At 43.0% G+C, this 17,988-nt stretch overlaps 1 protein-coding gene across 1 annotated transcript in view; it reads right to left on the bottom strand.

Annotated features, from left to right (window-relative positions):
- The window catches only part of LOC100551818 (acyl-CoA 6-desaturase), a 33,647-nt gene extending 22,109 nt beyond the window's left edge, over positions 1 to 11,538 (bottom strand). Inside the window, exons 1-2 of the mRNA XM_003224120.4 lie at positions 11,074 to 11,538; positions 785 to 895 (exon numbers count right to left, since the gene is read on the bottom strand). Of these exons, the coding sequence (XP_003224168.2) occupies positions 785 to 895; positions 11,074 to 11,295 (333 nt within the window). The 5' untranslated portion in view covers positions 11,296 to 11,538. The remainder of the gene's footprint in view (positions 1 to 784; positions 896 to 11,073) is intronic.
- Between the last annotated feature and the right edge of the window lie 6,450 nt (positions 11,539 to 17,988).

The following is a 17,988-nucleotide window of genomic DNA, read 5'->3' as shown; positions in this document are numbered from 1 at the left end:
AAAGCACTCCCTCTGCCGACATGATGGGGAGGCCGAATCCATGTTTTTTTTAACGAATTTTTATTTTTTAAAACACAAAAAAATACATACTGTACACATACAAAACATTTACAATTCCCACCACCAACACGAGGATTGTTTTCATTTACATATTCATTTCTTTTTGAGACAATCTTTATATCTTTATCTTTATACATTTCCATTCTACATACTATATATATATATATATATATATATATATATATATATATATATATATATACTATATACTATATACTATAGTATACATATCTTCAAACCCCAAAACTTTGCATTCTTTTGACCCCATCTAACCTTAGAAAAACAATTATTTGAATGACTGGAACCCGTGCAGAGTTGCTTGTGTTAAGACACAACAAGGAAACTAAATCCAGAAGAAAAGATCTCATGAAAAACTGTATCTCCATGCATCCACCACGTATGGAATTTTATGTAACTACAGGGAGGTAAACAAATTAAACAACCACCCCAATGTGTTGTTAAAGGCTTTCATGGCCAGAATCACAGGGTTGCTGTATGTTTTCCGGGCTGTATGGCCATGTTCCAGAAGTGTTCTCTCCTGATGTTTCGCTCACATCTATGGCAGGCATCCCACATCTATGCCTACCATAGATGTGGGCAAAACATCTACCCAATATCCAATTATCCTCTGGTGTAAATCATGAAGAGTAGGGGTCTGTAGGAATTACAGGTGTATGTATTTCACACAAGAACAAAGTCTCATTAAAATGTTGGTTATACTCACATTTTTGTCTCTGTCTTGACTGGGTTCTCCTGGGGCAAGTTCTCCGATTAATAGGGGCTTAAGAAACTTCCGCACAAAGGTGATATCAGGATGAAAGGCCCGAAATGCATCCTAGAATGAAGAAAGATAATACAATAACATGAGCTTTTATCTGCTCTATTTTATCTTTTCCATTAATCTCTAATTTCCCCTCTGCCCTTTACTAATATGTGAGGAAAGGAACTTGTGTTTTCATGTATAACCTTAGATGATTCCTATTGTCCTGAAAAAAATGAGCTGAACTGTGGTCTACTGATCTACTGATGCACATTAACACTCTCTGGCCTGAACAAACATCAAGGCACATCACAGCCATTGTGCACTTGTGGCTGATGCACAATGGTTGCAATGGTCACTTTGCTGTGCCCCTTATGTAGGAATAGCAGCCCTTTACTGAATACACAGAGATTTCAGAACTGCTCAATTCTATTTCCTTCAGACATAAGCCTACTTGGGAAGATCTCAACTCCTTAAGTGAATTCTGGCCTCTATTATGCTATTCATGCACAGTCAGTAAGGGATTCTGGAGATAGTTGCAGTTGCATTGCCAGTTGTAGACAGGGTCAAGCAGCTGCAGTTGGATTATCTGCAGTCAATTCAGATACTGACAAAATGGAATGAGTTTAGTTACATAGACAGAACTTTGGTACATCTAAAGAAAGGTTAGAGGTGAACATAGGTTTGTAAAGAGATAATACTGAGATACTAAATAGCCTAAAGGCACCAGATCCTATCTGACACAAGAAGCTAGGCCCTGATTGAATGAGAGATCACCAATAAATACCTAGTGCTGCAGGCTATGTTTAAGTGGAATGAACCAATAACACCACCTCTGAATATTCCTTGCCTTAGAACAGTAGTTCTCAGCCTGTGGGTTCCCAGGTGTTTTGGCTTACAACTCCCAAAATTCCCAGCCAGCTGTTAGGATTTCTGGGAGTTAAAGGCCAAAATATCTGGGGACACCCAGGCTGAGAACCACTGCCTTAGAAAACCGATGAATTTTTTGGAGTTGGCATGAGTAGACTGGTGACTTGAAAGCACACACACAACCTTTACTTCATATTGCCAGGAACATGTAAGCATATTATAACTAAAAAAAGTAACTAAATGTTGCATTCAAATGAATTGGTTTTCATTGGAATGCCAGTTGCGCAAACTGAAGGGTTATAAAAGCAGCAGTATGTAATAGGGAAATTAATTGAGTCAGTAAATGATTAGCTCTTGTTAGAAAGACCTCTAGGCTTCATAAGAGGACTCTCTAGCTGTTCGTTCATCAAGACTCTAAACTTATCAGGATAGTTCAGAACTCGCATCAATCCAAATATAGGGGACTAGTTATCCTCACTGCTGGAGTTAGACGAAAAAGAATCATAATTGGTAAATATACACTTCCACTATGTAATTGCATGGGGAAATCCATTTCTGTGTAGCCTTTTTGTCTAGCGCATCATACTTTGTAATCTGAAAAATTGAGTTACAATGTTCCCCTTTTATGATCTCCTTTACTGCCATACCCTCACATATGGACCTCTGAAACTCTATTATTAAAATAAAATAAATATACAGTCAACTAGTATACAGTAGACCACGAATCATTTAAAATCATGATACTGTGGATAGCTAGATAATTCAGTATGTACTAAAGAGGAACAGAAGAATACAAACATATTTTGCTGTATCATATCTTAATGCACCTAGTTCAGTATGTTTCCAACAGAGACTTAATGCTTTCGGACATTCTGCTTCCAGAAATGGAAAAACAAAGTTTATTGCTTTTTAACATGGGAAATTTCATTTGACCATTAGGCTAATATATCCATTATTTTTGTGCAATTGTTTTTAAAGTAAAAGCCATAAAAGGCAATGGTCATTGACTGTAAATTATAAACAAATCTGACATGTTATAGGATTTAATCCAATGAAATCTTAATCTAATTTCTCTTTGTGTTCCTTAAGTTACAAATCAGTTTCATCCTAGCATTATGAGAAAATCTATTTTTCAATAGCATTTATTTTAAGGCTTCATCACACAATCCTCGGGTCAGCAGCAGGGCCTAAGTGGTTCATCTTTTAAAGCCCCCTTGGACACAACAGAAACACACGCGCACACACACACACACACACACATACACACACAATAAAAACATAATCACACTATAATGCAAGCAGAATAGAGATCCAAGGGGAAAGCATTTTCCGGATATTTCCAGCTCAATACTTCTTCTGATTAGGTAATTCAACTGCATATAATACTGCATGTCTCTATGTAAGACTATATTGTAAAATGTTTTATATATTTGTAAAATGGTATCAAGCTACCAGTTTGTTTGGTTTTCAATCCATTTTTGAGTGCTTCCTGACATTAAGAGGAAAAACAACCGTAGGGTGCTACATAATGCTTTTTGTTATTCTGAAATAGTGTAAGGGTATGGGTGCATATCTCCCACATAGCTTATGAAGTTGAACAAACTGAACATGGTAGGATTTCAATAAAATGTGTGTATCACAAGTTCACAGGAAGCCTGATGCAAAGTTATTCATAGGAAACCTTTATCCTTAGCCAAGTTTCTATATGAGAAAAACTAGCACCTTCAGTGCAGTTTATCAACCCAAGACCTTGTTTAAAAGAATTGAAACACCAATGCTAGCAAATGTCAAATAATTCAGAGTTCTAGGCTAGATGACAAAAACTATGAAAGCAACTTAGTATCAGAGGCATTGTTATATATTGATAATACAGAAGTTGGCAAAAGGGAAGAAAATAATTTCAGGGGATGCAAAAGTTTGCCAAGTTAAGGTCATGATGAAAAATAGTTTCATGAAGAAAGGTTTCCTAATCAAAATATCACCCTAAGTTGCAACAACAAAACTCATTAAGAATCAGTTTAATGTATAGTGGTTTGAGTGTTAGACCAGAACTCTGGGGAACCAGAGTTCAAATTCCCACTCAGTCATGAAAAACTACTAAGGGACCTTGGACAAGTCATACAGCTCATCTACTCTGACCTCTTATGTTGGTGTGTACTTGGATCAGCCTTAGGGCAGCTAAACACCACTGATGGCTGATCTGGCTTAACCCTGGGGACAGTGGTCACAGTAAATGTGACAGATGGGATCAGTCCTAGGAGGAGCCAAGCCACAAGAAGCATGTCATTGGTGTTTGCTCACCCAAAGCTATCTAAACATTCTGGAACTATGTTGTTCAAATTCAACAAACAAGCATCTTATACTGACAACCTAACTGGATGACATTTCTCGACGGCCAGTGATGCCTTCTACAGTTTTCACTACCAGTCAGAGCAACTTGGAAAGACAGAGGATCTTCCGCACACCATGGATCTGACTAATAGATGGGTTATTCCTATGGATAGGGCTTTGGCATGTTGTTTTTCTGTCACGCAGAAGGCTGTCTGCTGGCATTAGTGCAAGCGATTTGGAAATGCCCATTACTATCCCAATCCACTGACACCCTAAATATGTCAGGAGGATGGAAAGGTGGCAACAGAGAGGAAGAGCTTCATGAGCCTTCTTGCTGGGTCACACAACGTTAGCACACAAAAGGATTTTCAGGCAAGTCCATTAAAAGAAGCAAATATGTTCTTAGGAAAGACTACAAAGTACAGTATACTGAAGGTGGGGCGGGGGGTTGAGCTTTCTGGAAATTGGTTTGAAGCCTTCATTGCAATCCAGTAGTTATGTCTTCTAGCAGTAGATTAAGGACATGGGAAGCCCTGTGTTAGGACTGTATTCCAAGACTGTATGTATGCCTTTAGCAAAAAAAACCAAAACCTAACAGGAAAGGCAAAGAGATGGAGAAAGAAGAGAAAAACAAAGTATCCTTCAGCAAAGCTGAACTAGTGTGCCTCCTCCCTCTGCTGTATTACTGGAATGGCAGCAGGCAAAGACAAACACATGCAGAAATATACAATCTTAGTAAGAGGCAAAGTGGCTCGCTCCCAAGGCTGCTTTGCTGCTCAAGGCTATTTTGCAACCCTCAAATGCTCCAGTCTTTCTCTGGTCAAAAAAAGGGAAGCAAATTCCATCACCTTCAGAAACCTTCAAAATATACTGTAGCAGTTTCATAACTCAATTTGCAAATAAACCATAGCAACTTTTAGGACTTGGATATCATCATGGTCTATTTGCAAGGTGATTTGTAAGACTGTCCCAGTCATGCTAGTGACTCTCTTGAACAGACAGCTGTTTCTTTTTAGATTCTTTAACTCTTTCTAGTAGATAGCAAGCAATGTCAGCTCCTTAAGAATCCCTAAATGGCCCACTGGAATCAAGGGGATCCCTTACAAAATGTACTATGAAGAAGATGATCAGTATCAAGCTTACAGATGAAAGGCTGAAAGAGCATCAGCATGAATCTGGCCATGGAGACAGAACTCTGTGCTCTTAGGACTGGCTATTACCTTGAACTAGCATTATTTGCTTATTTCCTACATGCTTAAAATGTTTGTTTGTACAAAAGAAAGAAAGTAGGTATCAGTCTCATGGGCACTTATATGACTATTTGGGTTTTCATAACAAAGAAGAAAGTTAGATCCTCTGGGGAGCATCCACTCCAGCCTGCCAGAACCCAACAGCAACCACCACCAAGAGGACGTTTTCATCAACTGCTGCAAGACTGTGGAATGACCAGCCAGAAGAACTTCGACAGCTCAACCAGCTGTTGGAATTTAAGACACAATTGAAGACCCATCTCTTTCGGCAGGCCTATCTGGTCAATTTTAAGTTGTGAATTTTTATCAGCATTTAAACTTGTATTTTAACTCTGTTTATATGTCTTTTAATAGTGCTTTGTCTCTGGTTTTAATTATGTTGTCAAGCCACAAGGAGAGGCAGGTAATACATTCATCATCATCATCATAATCATCATCATCATATTATATAAAGTACACAAAGCAACATCTTTCAGATAGCGTGATTCCACTGAGAGTCAATTAACACAGAGTTGGATTTGTTCCAAAATAAGCATGTAGATTATTTGTACATTCCCTTTTCCCAAAGAAAATAAACCCTATAAAATATTGCTTAGGGATACCGGAAAGCTGTGACCAATTCCAAGTGCCTCTGAATTCCTAAACACCAAGCCAACTATACATTTGCAAAAAGAGTGGGAACCATGAGATCTTCCTAATGTTGTAAAATAGCTTCTAGCAATCCTCACTACTGCTTATTTTGGTTAGGAAGGGTGGGAGCTGTGGCTCAACTGTATCTGGAGGTCTGCAATGAATCCCACCCCTGTCTCAGAAGAAGACTATGCAGTCACTGCTAGTATTGTGGGTGTCTTCCTAATCTGTGACAAGTGGTAATGTAAACACAAATAGTGGCACAAGTGCCCATGAGACTGATAGGTGTGCAAAGATGTATCTGAAACAATGACACAAATTTCCTCTGGTCACACTGCCCAACAAAAGAAATAAAACAAAAGTCTGACACACTCATTTGTTGTCATTTGCTGGCCAATATTAAACAGTACCTCCTTCTGATAAGGATGAAATGCTCCTGGGGACCTGGCAGTATTGTGTACAGATTGGCTCTATGTATCAATAGTGTTCAAGTCCAATGTCAAAGAGCTACACAGGCAATAGGTTTGGAGTTTGCATGAAAAGACAGCAAATCCTTTGTTATCTAATTTGTTAAAGTTGCATTTTTACTTGCAGGAAGGTGAGGAGGTCATTGTGTGATTTTCTACCTTGGGTGCAAAATCACACTGGCTGAGAATACAATGCACCTTGAGTGGTGGGCTGGGTGGGCAATGACATATTATTTGCTGCTTTGCCACAGGTGTGACAGAAACTCATAAAGGCATGACGGCACTGTATGCCTTTTGCTTCTATAGCTTTCTTGTGGAAAAGACATTTCCTGCTGTATCCCAGCTCCACTGTGCTCCACCTCCACACTCCATCCCTACTGCTAAGATGCTGTGGCTGGCCACATGCCCACTCTTCATCTTGGGCTCCAAACCCACAGTGCTTACCAATGCCTTCACATTGCTGCCAAGATCCACTGCCTGGGCCTTTCTTTCAACTGATTCACTCCATCCATCCTTTCTTTACCTCAGTTCCCCCCTCAATCGGCAGACGTCAATGTTTCAAGATGCCAAATGGCAGGGAAGGAGAATATATATTATGAAGTAAAACATCAGGTGCTGCTTTAGCAACCAACTCAGCCAAATTAAGACTTCATGATCTTCAGGACTTTGGCCCTCTAAATCAACTTGACACCATTATCTAACTATGGAAAAATGTGATAGAAAAATGTGGGTTATACAGATGCCTTTTGTCCACCAAGCTTTGGTTTCAGGACTCCATTCCCACCCAAATCCGTGGATGTTCAAGTTCCATTATGAACCAGAGTACATAATAAAATGGTGAGGCAAATGATGTATGCATATCATATATAAAGTGGCAAAATTAAGATCTGCTTTTTTGATTTGGGGGGGGGAAGGGGGATATTTTCAAATCATGGATACTTGAATTTATGGACATAGAATCTGTGAACATAGAGGGCCAACTATAGTACCTTTAAGCTGCTCTCTTACATACCCTTACATACCTCCCTTGGAGTGGGAGCTGCTTCTGGATTAACATGTGTAGGGTTGGACTGTTAATTTACAACCAAAAAGACTGTGAGATAGATAAGGTTTCCACAGCACTGAATAAAATTGGCTTAGTAGTAATTTGCTTTCTCCTCAGAACAGTAGCTCTTCCGGGGAGCTGGCAACTCAACATCCCCACCAAACCACATGGAACAATGCTTCCTCTTTCTTCACAAATTAAAACTCCAGGGAAAGCAGGATATAGCACCTATTCATAAAATACCTCTGTTTCACACAAAACTGCTATCTGGATACTTTAGCTCAGCATGTCCCTCCAATTTTTTAAAAAATGTTGCTTTAGAAAAACTTACTGTGATCTGAAACAACCAAGACAAAAGGATCACTGTGGGTTTCTGTTAATGGTTCAGGCATCCGAGATGAGAGGAAAATGGCAATCATAATTTAAACAATTTAACAATTGCAGTTACAAATCTGGTTACAGATCCACATATTTTAAAATGTCACAAATGTAAGGATTGGAGGATAATGGTTATGTGATTGTGGCTGTTTCCTTCATCTGAAGGCCTCCTTCTTCTCCACTTAGCATTTTAAGGTACCACCAATTTGAGGAGATTCGTTTCTGAATAGCTCAAGAGTATCGTGAACCCTTAATAGCAGCTAGTTATTAGAAACCACAAAGTTGGTTCCTGCTACCAATTGTACTGGTTCCTTGGGCATTGCTAGTCACACTCTATTTGACAGGATCCTCATGGAAGGCTTGCACTGACATGTTCTCTTTCTATGTGCTACTTGATTTGGGCTGGTATGGCATCTTCAGGCACCACTGATAATACATCTTAATAGAGTGTGTGTTTCCACTTAACAAACACATGGCCGATCAAGAACAAAATGCAGCAAGACACCTATCCCATGAAATCAATGTGTGACACCACTCCCAGTTCTGCAAAATATTTCGGGAATCACGGCATACAAAATAGTGATGACTATGGGGATTCCCCTTCCCTCCTCAATGATCACAATTGACAGTTAGGCTCATTGGGCACAGCCCAGCTTGTAACAACTCTTAGGTGCGACTTGACAAGTTTCCCTTTCTTTCAGTGGCAAGGCTCCAGAAAAGCTGCTCCAGAAAAGCTGGCCATATAAGAAAACTGAGTCATTCCTTCACTATGACATCTCACAGGCCACTTTATACCACTGATCTGAAGAAAGGGAGCCAATGTGCTGTGATAGCCAGCAGGCATAATGTTTTGAGAGTTGGACATCAACCCTGGAGACCTGGATTCCAATCCCTGCTCAGTCATAGAAACCTACTCCGTGAACATGGGCAAGTCATGCTCTCTCAGCCTCATCGGAAGGCAAAGGCTCTGAACAAACCTCATAATAGTTTTGCCCTGGAGTTGGCAAAAGTTGGAAACAACTTGGAAGACACACCACGTTCTAAGACAGAGGACAGAAGGAGTCTTCTCCTTTCTGAATTCCTTGGGCCCAGTGCCTGGTGTTTCCCACCATTTCTGACTGGTGTGTGTGTATGTGTGTGTCCACCTTCAAAGAGCCTGTTCACTTATGGCAACCCACAAATGCCACGGGTTCTCTTGGCCAAGGAGCTGGTTGGTCAGTCCCTTCTTCTGAAATGGAGCCTACAGCGCCTGGTGGTTTCTCACTCAAGTCCTAACTGGGGTTGGCCCTGGTCTGGTAAAGATAAAAGTTTCCCCCTGACATCAAGTCTAGTCATGTCCAACTCTGGGGGTTGGTGCTCATCTCCATTTCTAAGCCAAAGAGCCGGCGTTGTCTGTAGACACCTCCGAGGTCATGTGGTGGGTATGACTGCATGAAGTGCCATCACCTTCCCGCCAGAATAGTACCTATTGATCTACTCACATTTGCATGTTTTCGAACTGCTAGGTTGGCAGAAGCTGGGGCTAACAGCGGGAACTCAGCCCGCTCCTTGGATTCAAACTGCTGACCTTTTAGTCAGCAAGTTCAGCAGCTCAGCGGTTTAACCTGCTTTATGGTCTGGTACCTTTGAGGTATTTAGTAACGCCAGACTCCCAAGAACAAAAGAAGAAAGAGCTGTAGTGGAAGGCTCAGATCCAAGGCCCTCACTAGTCTCCCAATTTGTTTTCCTGGTGGTTAATGGGACAACCAGTAGCAGCCTACAGATATGAGGCCAAGAGCAGACTCCTCCCCTCTGCCTTCCCCGACCTGCCTTCAGACTGAGCCCACCCTGAAGCTGCTCTCTTGAGGCCGCTCTTGCACACGGGCTCCTTCCCCACGAGGACACAAAGACTGCCCCGACGCTTCTTTGGTGACACCAAAAGTTTCAGAAGCGGCCCAGGCAGGCAGGCAGCCAAGCCAGTTCCATGGGGAGAAAGAAAGCGTTTGGAGGCAGTGGGACAATCCCTGCCGGGGGTGGGGGGGTGGGGGTGGGTGGGGTGCAGAGAAAGGCGGTATTCTCAACGCCGGGACTCTTATTTCGTAACCCCCGCCTTCGCCCCCGTGAAGCCTTCCTCCCCACAACAAAGAAAAGCCTCTTCTTTTGCGCGCCTCCGGTGCATCTACGTTGTAAAACGAATGCAGTGGGTTTATGTGAGTTGTCCGGGCTATGGCCATGTTCCAGAAGCTTTCTCTCCTAAAGTTTCGCCTACATCTGTGGCAGGCATCCTCAGAGATTGTGGGGACTGTTGGAAACTAGGCAAGTGGGTTTTATATCTCCGTGGAAGGTCCAGAGTGGGAGAAAGAACTCTTGTCTGTTGGAAGCAAGTGTGAATGTCGCAATTAATCACCTTGATTAGCCTTTAATGGCCTTGCAGCTTCAAGGCCTGCCTGATTCCTCCCTGGGGGAATCCTTTGTTGGGAGGTGTTAGCTGGCCATTGAAATCCACAAGCATGTGGGCATTTTCAACAGAAAGGAGGAAACCATGAAAAAAAAACCAAAATCGCCAGAAAGGGCCAAAGCCAGAAAAAATTGGGGGGGGGGGGGGAGAAAGGGTGTTGAAACTTTTTTTTAGCGAATAATGAGTAGTTCCATAACGCAAAATAATTTAGAAAACAGGCTCCATCGATAAACTTCAGTGGACACTCATGGGGATTTAGTTAATCAGTCAAAACTCATGACTGAACAGGGTTTAAAAAAAAACTTTAAAAGGGGGGGGGGGGTTGAACCCCTAACCCCGCCTCCCTTGGCTACCAGCATTTTAAAAAACTCTAAAATCAGGACAGTAAATAAAGAACAACACCCAGAAAACAGGGGAATTTCAGACATGAATCAATTAGGGCCAGCTAACACCTCCCAACCAAAGATTCCCCCAGGCAGAAAGCAGCCAGACTTTGAAGCTGCAAGGCTATTCAATGCTAATCATGGCCAATTGGAACATTCACATTTGCCTCAAACAGACGAGAGTTCCCGCTTGCCTAGTTTCCAACAGACAACAACCTGCCATAGATGTAGGCGAAACGTCAGGAGAGAATGCTTCTGGAACATGGCCAGACAGCCCGAAAAACTCACAGCAACCCAGTGATTCCGGCCATGAAAGCATAAAACGGATGCAGTTGGACGTCCCTTTCCCAGCCACGGGGATCCTGGGAGTGGGACCAAGGCGGACCGTGGGATCCCAGTGCGCCCGTGGTTCGGCGAGGGGCCCGTGGCAGGTGGCGCGGGGCCGCAGGGCGCGGGTCTCACCGTGGCGTCCTCGCCGGCGTAGTGGCTGATGACGCGCCGGCCTCCCGGGTGCCGCCGGACCCACTGCGAGATGTTGTAGACCTTGCGCTCCACCACCAGCCACTTGTCGTCGTGCAGGTTGTGCTTCTGCACCTCCTCCCAGGTGAACGCCGGGACCGGAGCCTCCCGCTCCCCGCCGCCGCCGCCGCCGCACTCCTCGCCCTGCTCGCCGCCTTTCCCCATCGGGGAGGCCCGGCTCCTTTGTCCGCCCTCGGCTTCTCCCGGTCCCGCAGGAGCGTGGCGGAAAGGAGCGCCGCCTCTGCGCCTCGCGGGTTTAATTCATCCGGCGCGGCGGCGGCACCTTCGGCCCCGGCGGCTCTTTGTGCCTTGCCCTCCCTCCCCACGCCACGCCCCCCACGCCGGCTCCTCTGTGGAGCGCCCCTCGCCGCCGCCGTCTTCTTTGCTGCTGCTGCTGAGGCTGTTACGGCGGCGGCGTCTCCCTCCTCCTCCTCCTCCTCCTCCTCCTCCTCCAGGTCCCGTAATCCCTCTCCATCCCACGCCGAGGAGCGCCGAGGAAGTCCCCCCGCTCATCAGCAGAGGCCCTCCGCCAATCGCGGCGCTGCCTTGGACCAAGATCGCCCTCCCATTGGCTGGCGGCTCTCTTTCGAAGCTGGACCAGGGCCGCAGGAGGAGGAAGGGGGGAGGCTCGCTGCCAAAGGCCGCTTGGAGACGCCGCTCTCTTGGCTCCCGAGAGGAAGGTCCCCCGGGGGGAAGGCCAAGGGGTTTGGGGGGTTGTGGTCGCAGGGCGCCCTCCCCCTCCCTTCCGAGAAACCAGGGATGACGTCTGCTTTGCAATAGCGGTTCCCTGTCTGGATTTATTCCAGAGGAAGGAAGAAAAGAAGGAGAAGGATGGATGGAAGGAAGGAAGGAAGGAGAAGGATGAAAGGAAATAAGGGAAGAAGGAAGGATGGAAGGAAATAAGGGAAGAAGGAAGGAAGGAGAAGGATGAAAGGAAAGAAGGAAGGAAGGAAGGGGAAGGATGAAAGGAAAGAAGGAAGGAGGATGAAAGGTTCTTCAAGGTGAACTGAATCACCTAAACTGGGCTCTACAGGCCAATGGAGACTCCACCACAGACACCAGAAGAGCTGCAGGGCCAAGAACAAGCCACGAGAGGAAAGACAAAGATCCACCCAGAGGAAAAGTGTTCTTACCAGACTTCAAGGGAACCACTAACCGCATAGGGAAGCTCATGAAAAAACACAACCAACAAACTACCTACAGACCCACTAAGAACATTCAACAAATGCTATGTTCAGCAAAGGAGCAAAAAAGGGATCTTCTCACCTGTGCAGGAGTCTACCGTATACCATGCAGCAGTGGACAAGTCTCCATAGGGACCACCAAACACAGCAGCATTGCCCAAACACAAATCAAGGAACAGGAAAGGCACTGCAGACTAACTCAAATAGAGAAGTCAGCCATAGCAGAGCATGTGATGAACCAACCTGGACACAACATATTATTTGAGAACACAGAAATGCTGGACCACTCTAACAACCATCATGTCCGACTACACAAAGAAGCCATTGAAATACACAAGAAGCAGGTGGACAATTTCAATAGAAAGGAGGAAACCATGAAAATATACAAAATCTGGCTACTGATATTAAAAAAACTCTAAAATCAGGACAGTAAATAAAGAACAACACCAAGCAAACAGGGGAATTCCAGGCATGAAACAATCAGGGCCAGGTAACACCTCCCAACAAAGGATTCCTCCAGGCAGGAATCAGTCAGGCCTTGAAGCTGCAAGGCTTTTCAATGCTAATCAAGGTGATTAATTGCAACATTCACACCTGCCTTCAACAGACAAGACTTTTTTCTCCCACCCTGGACCTTCCACAGATTTATAAACCTTCCTTGCCTAGTTTCCAATATACCTTACAATCTCTGAATATGCCTGCCATAGATGTGGGCAAAACCTCAGGAGAGAATGCTTCTGGAATATGGCCATACAGCCGGGAAAACTCAAAGCAACGTAAGGAAGGAAGAGCTTTGGCTTCTGGTACTTGGTTTACGGGGGCGTCTCCACTGTGGAATGAATGCAGCTTGGCCCCACTTGAACTGCCATGGCTCAAGGCTAGGGAATCCCAGGAGTTGTAGCTAATAATAATAATAATAATAATAATCTATAAAAATATAATAATAATAATGAACAAAGTGTGGATTGTCGATGGTGCAATCCCAGGTGACAGCAGGATTGAAGAGAAACAACTGGAAAAGCTGACACGATATGAGGATTTAAAGATTGAATTGCAAAGACTCTGGCACAAGCCAGTCAAGGTGGTCCCAGTGGTGATTGGCACACTGGGTGCAGTGCCTAAAGACCTTGCCCTGCACTTGAACACAATCGGTGCTGACAAAATTACCACCTGCCAGCTGGAGAAGGCCACCTTACTGGGATCTGCACACATTATTCGCCGATACATCACACAGTCCTAGACACTTGGGAAGTATCCGACGTGTGATCCAATATAACAGCCAGCAGAGTGTCTGTTGTGGACTCATCTTGTTGTGTTTCAAATAATTAATAATAATAATAATAATAATAATAATAATAATAACTTATTTCTTATATCCCGCCACCATCTCCCCGAAGGGACTTGGGGCGGCTTACACATGGACAAATCTGAACAACAACATAGCATAACATTACATACACAGAATTTAACAGTAATTTAAAACCTATCAACACCAAACAAAAACGACATAACATTACAATTACTTTAAAAGCCCGAGCATCGATTTTGAAAAGGTAGCTTGACAAGGTCTTTCGCCTTCTCTGCCATAGAGCGCAAACAAAGAGAATTTTACTAAGGACCCTTCCACACAGCCATTATCAAGGCAGATAATCCACTTTGAACTGGGTTATCAGAGTCCACACTGCTTTGAACTGGGTTATCAGAGTCCACACTGCCATATAATCCAGTTCAATGTGGATTTTACACAGGTGTGTAAGGGGCCTAAGAAAGCCAAAGAAGGTTAAGACAGAAGGGAGGGGAGAATTGGAGGAGTTGAAATTTTTTTTCTGCCAGTCAAAACAGCAGCACGACAGAGGTATTAGGTAGGAAACTGAGAAGATGAAAGTGGGAGAAGATTCAAAAGGAGGACTTTATGACCTAAAGAGAAAGGAGGGTGAATGCAGGTAGGAGAGAAGAAAAGGGGGTAATTGTTGTGGAGTAATGGAATGAAGATATTAAGAAGCTCCAACAGAAGAAGCAGAGGTGTGGATGGAAAGAGGGAGCTTGCACAGAAACTTTAAGAACCTGTATTATAAAAAGGCTAAATTGCACCTCAGTCTGGCGGCACTATTTTTCCTGTTGCACACTCAATAGTTGTAGCTCCTCAGTTGCACAATAGGTTAAACCCTTATGCCAGCAGGACTGCTGACCGAAAGGCTGGTGGTTTGAATCTGGAGAGCAGGGTGAGCTCCCTTCTGTCAGCTCTAGCTCCGCATGCAGGGACATGAGAAAAGCCTCCCACAAGGATGGTAAAACATCAAACATCTGGGCGTCCTCTCAGCAACGTCCTTGCAGATGACCAGTTCTCTCACATCAGCAGCAACTTGCAGTTTCTCAAGTTGCTCTTGACACTAAAAAAACCTAATAGTTTTGCTCTGATCATAATAAATCTATTGCATTTAATCTCCTAGCCTCTAGTGACTGATACTCTACTAGGGGTTTGGAAGGCACAGGGCCTCAATACAGGTGCCCCACCAAGCTATAACTCCTAGGATTCCATAGCACTGAGTCCTGGAAGTTCCAGTTTAGTCAAACTACATTCACTCCACAGTGAAGATGTCCTTTAAGGTTTCCATACATGCACTTTGGGCTTTGTGACCAGGAATCTTCTCAATCTGTACACTTGCTCATTCATATCTATGGGGAGTAGGGGTCAAAGTAACAATTTCTCCCTTGCCATAAGGCCAGAACAAGCAAATGAATACCTCCATCTGCCATAGGACCAAAATCAGCTGCTTCTTAAAATTTACTGCAGATTGGAGTTCTTTACTAGCCTGAACATCTAAATCCATGAGGCTCTGAGTAGACACATTTACTTAGTCAGATGTTTTCCAGGAGTTGTCAGGCCCAAGCATACCGACTCTTTTGAGACACAGTGCTGGAGAGGATACCATGGACAGCTACAAAGTCAAAAAAAAGTATCTTGGTATCCATTGGCATTTATTCAGGAACCCTCTCCCCAAATTGGGTACCAAAATGTTGAAGACTCATTGTAGACAATGGTATAATAAAATGATGATCTTATATAAAATGACAAATCCAAGGTTTGCTTTTTTGGATGTTTTAAAAAATCTTCAATCATGGTTGGCAGGAAATTGGTCTTTGAGCAAATCAAATCTGAATGCTTCCTAGAAATCAAAAACACAAAGCTGAGGCTGCCATACTTTCACCATATCATAAGAAGGCATTACTCATTAGTAATCAGTGTAGTTTTCAGCTCTGATGATGTTTTCATGGATTTTGACTGAATTTTTAAATATTATCTATATTTAATTCTGTTTTAATGTTTGCATATTTGTAGATTTTAAACTGTACTGAATGGTTTTTAACGTAAGCCACTTTGAGTCTCCTTGTTGGAGAGAAAATCAGTGTAATAATAATAATAAAAACAACAACAACAACAACAACAAACAATGATCTACCTTTGTAAGGTAGAAAGCAATAGGAATAGAGCAGTGATTCTCAACCTGTGGGTCCTCAGATGTTTTGACCTTCAACACCCAGAAATACTAACAGATGGTAAACTGGGAGTTGTAGGCCCAAACACCTGGGGACCCACAGGTTGAGAACCACTGGAATTGAAGAAGAGCCCATTCCAGATGGGTAAACTCGGTGATGCTACAGGCCTGAGTCTGCAACTACTGAGCAGGACTCTTGGTGACTTGGAGTCTCATTCAAAGGCTCATCTTGAGTCGAAGTTGACTTGAAGACAATTAGCAACAACAAATTAGTCTCCCCATATCAGGCTCTGGTTAGTACTTGGTTGGAAGTCTGCCAGTGAATATCAGGCACTGAATGCTATTTTTCAGATAATGGAATTGACAAAACCACCTCTGAGTATTCCCAGCCTAAGAAAACCCAGGTAAAATTCATGAGGTCTTGACAGGTGACTTGAAGGCACATGCACAGAGTAGAGCCTTGTTTTTGTGAATTGCTATATTTCAGAGGAAGGAGCTATCAAAGTCATATTTGAATATTCCCTGCCCATGAAAATTCATGGGGTTGCCGTAAGGCATGTATGCACACTTCAGGATCCAAGAGTGATGGGGTGCTATTTTCCTATTTAAAATCAAGGCCCTCAAAATTTGCATGAATACCAAAGGATCAGGTGGCATGTGTCCTCTGACGCCCTGGCTATTGAAAGTTCTTTCCACCAGATTCCTGGCCCTTGAATCATGGATAAGAGTGCAATGACTCAGGCACATTGACCTGGAACTCTTTCATACCACACCGTTACTGTACTTTGAGTCCATTTGTATGCAACTTCATCTGGATTACCTCCATCTGCACGTTTCGGCCCTGTGCTGTGGAGCTTTTTGGTCATTTTTATTCCTTTCCTTTCCGATATGCATTCCTTGCCTGTCCTGCTGACTTGAGTTTATTTCCTTTTCTTTTCTTTAATTTATAATTTACTTTTCTCCCAGACTGAGACACAAAGCAGTTTACAGTGTACAGTAAAGCACAATGTAACTACAACAACATGTATTTGTTTTATTATTATTTTTCCCCATCCCATGATGTTTCTGAAGATCTCAGGGCAAAATATAAGTGGAATCAATATAAACAGGTTAAAACAACAATAATTAGGATTAAAAACATATTAGACACAACAACAAGTTAAAGCAGGTTATAAAGATTAGTTTTAAAACCGTGTGCATAGCGTTTGAAGTAAATCAGTGAGAACCAAAGCCTTTAATAAATATTAGTGATTTTACTTGGCACTTGAATTAAGCAAGCATTGGCACTAATTAGAACTCCAAGAGGAGTCCTGGGGTGGCATATGATACAATGCCAACATGTAGTAAGCCAGCTCTGCCACATTTCAGCTGCCCACCCATTGTATTAATTAGGGTCCTGAGTACCCCCCCAATCCCCCCCCCCAGTCTGATGGCATCACTTCCCCAAAATGACACTATGTGACTTAAATATACATTTGCAATGATTAATTGGCAGGATTAAGACAATAAGGGGAGCCCTGATGGTGCAGCATGTTAAATCGCTGAGCTGCTGATCTTGTGGACTGAAAAGTCGCAGGTTCAAATCTGGGGAGCGCTGTTAGCCCCAGCTTCTGCCAACCTAGCAGTTCGAAAACATGCAAATGTGAGCAGATCAATAGGTACTGCTCCGGTGGAAAAGTAACGCTGCTCCATGCAGTCATGAAGCCACATGATCTTGGAGATGTCTACGGACAACACCAGCTCTTTGGCTTAGAAATGGAGATGAGCACCAACCCCCAGAGTCGGACACGTCTGGACTTAATGTCATGGGAAAACCTTTACCTTTACCTAAGACAATAATTCATTTTCCCTTTATTCAAATATTTATAATCTTTCTATATATGAGTATCTTGGGGTGGCATATGATATAATTATTGATTTAAGTCCATAAATACAGTACAACCCACATATTCAAAATCATTAATAATAGCAAAGCATATTGAAATTCTGCATCTCTGGCCCAAAAATGCCATAGAGCCACACCAGAGGACATAGCAAATGCCTAGAGGAGTCAAATTTTGTCACACATGAATTAATAAAATTGCAGATACAGAATTTTAGAAGACTAAAAGTATGTTGAATAGTCTGTCACTAAAAACAAGATGATTTAAAACAGGTTAAAATAATGCCTACCATTA

The sequence above is a fragment of the Anolis carolinensis genome, chromosome 1, assembly GCF_035594765.1.
Source record: "Anolis carolinensis isolate JA03-04 chromosome 1, rAnoCar3.1.pri, whole genome shotgun sequence".
In the NCBI taxonomy this organism is placed as follows: Eukaryota; Metazoa; Chordata; class Lepidosauria; order Squamata; family Dactyloidae; genus Anolis; species Anolis carolinensis.
This window is presented reverse-complemented; position numbering and strand designations above follow the sequence as displayed.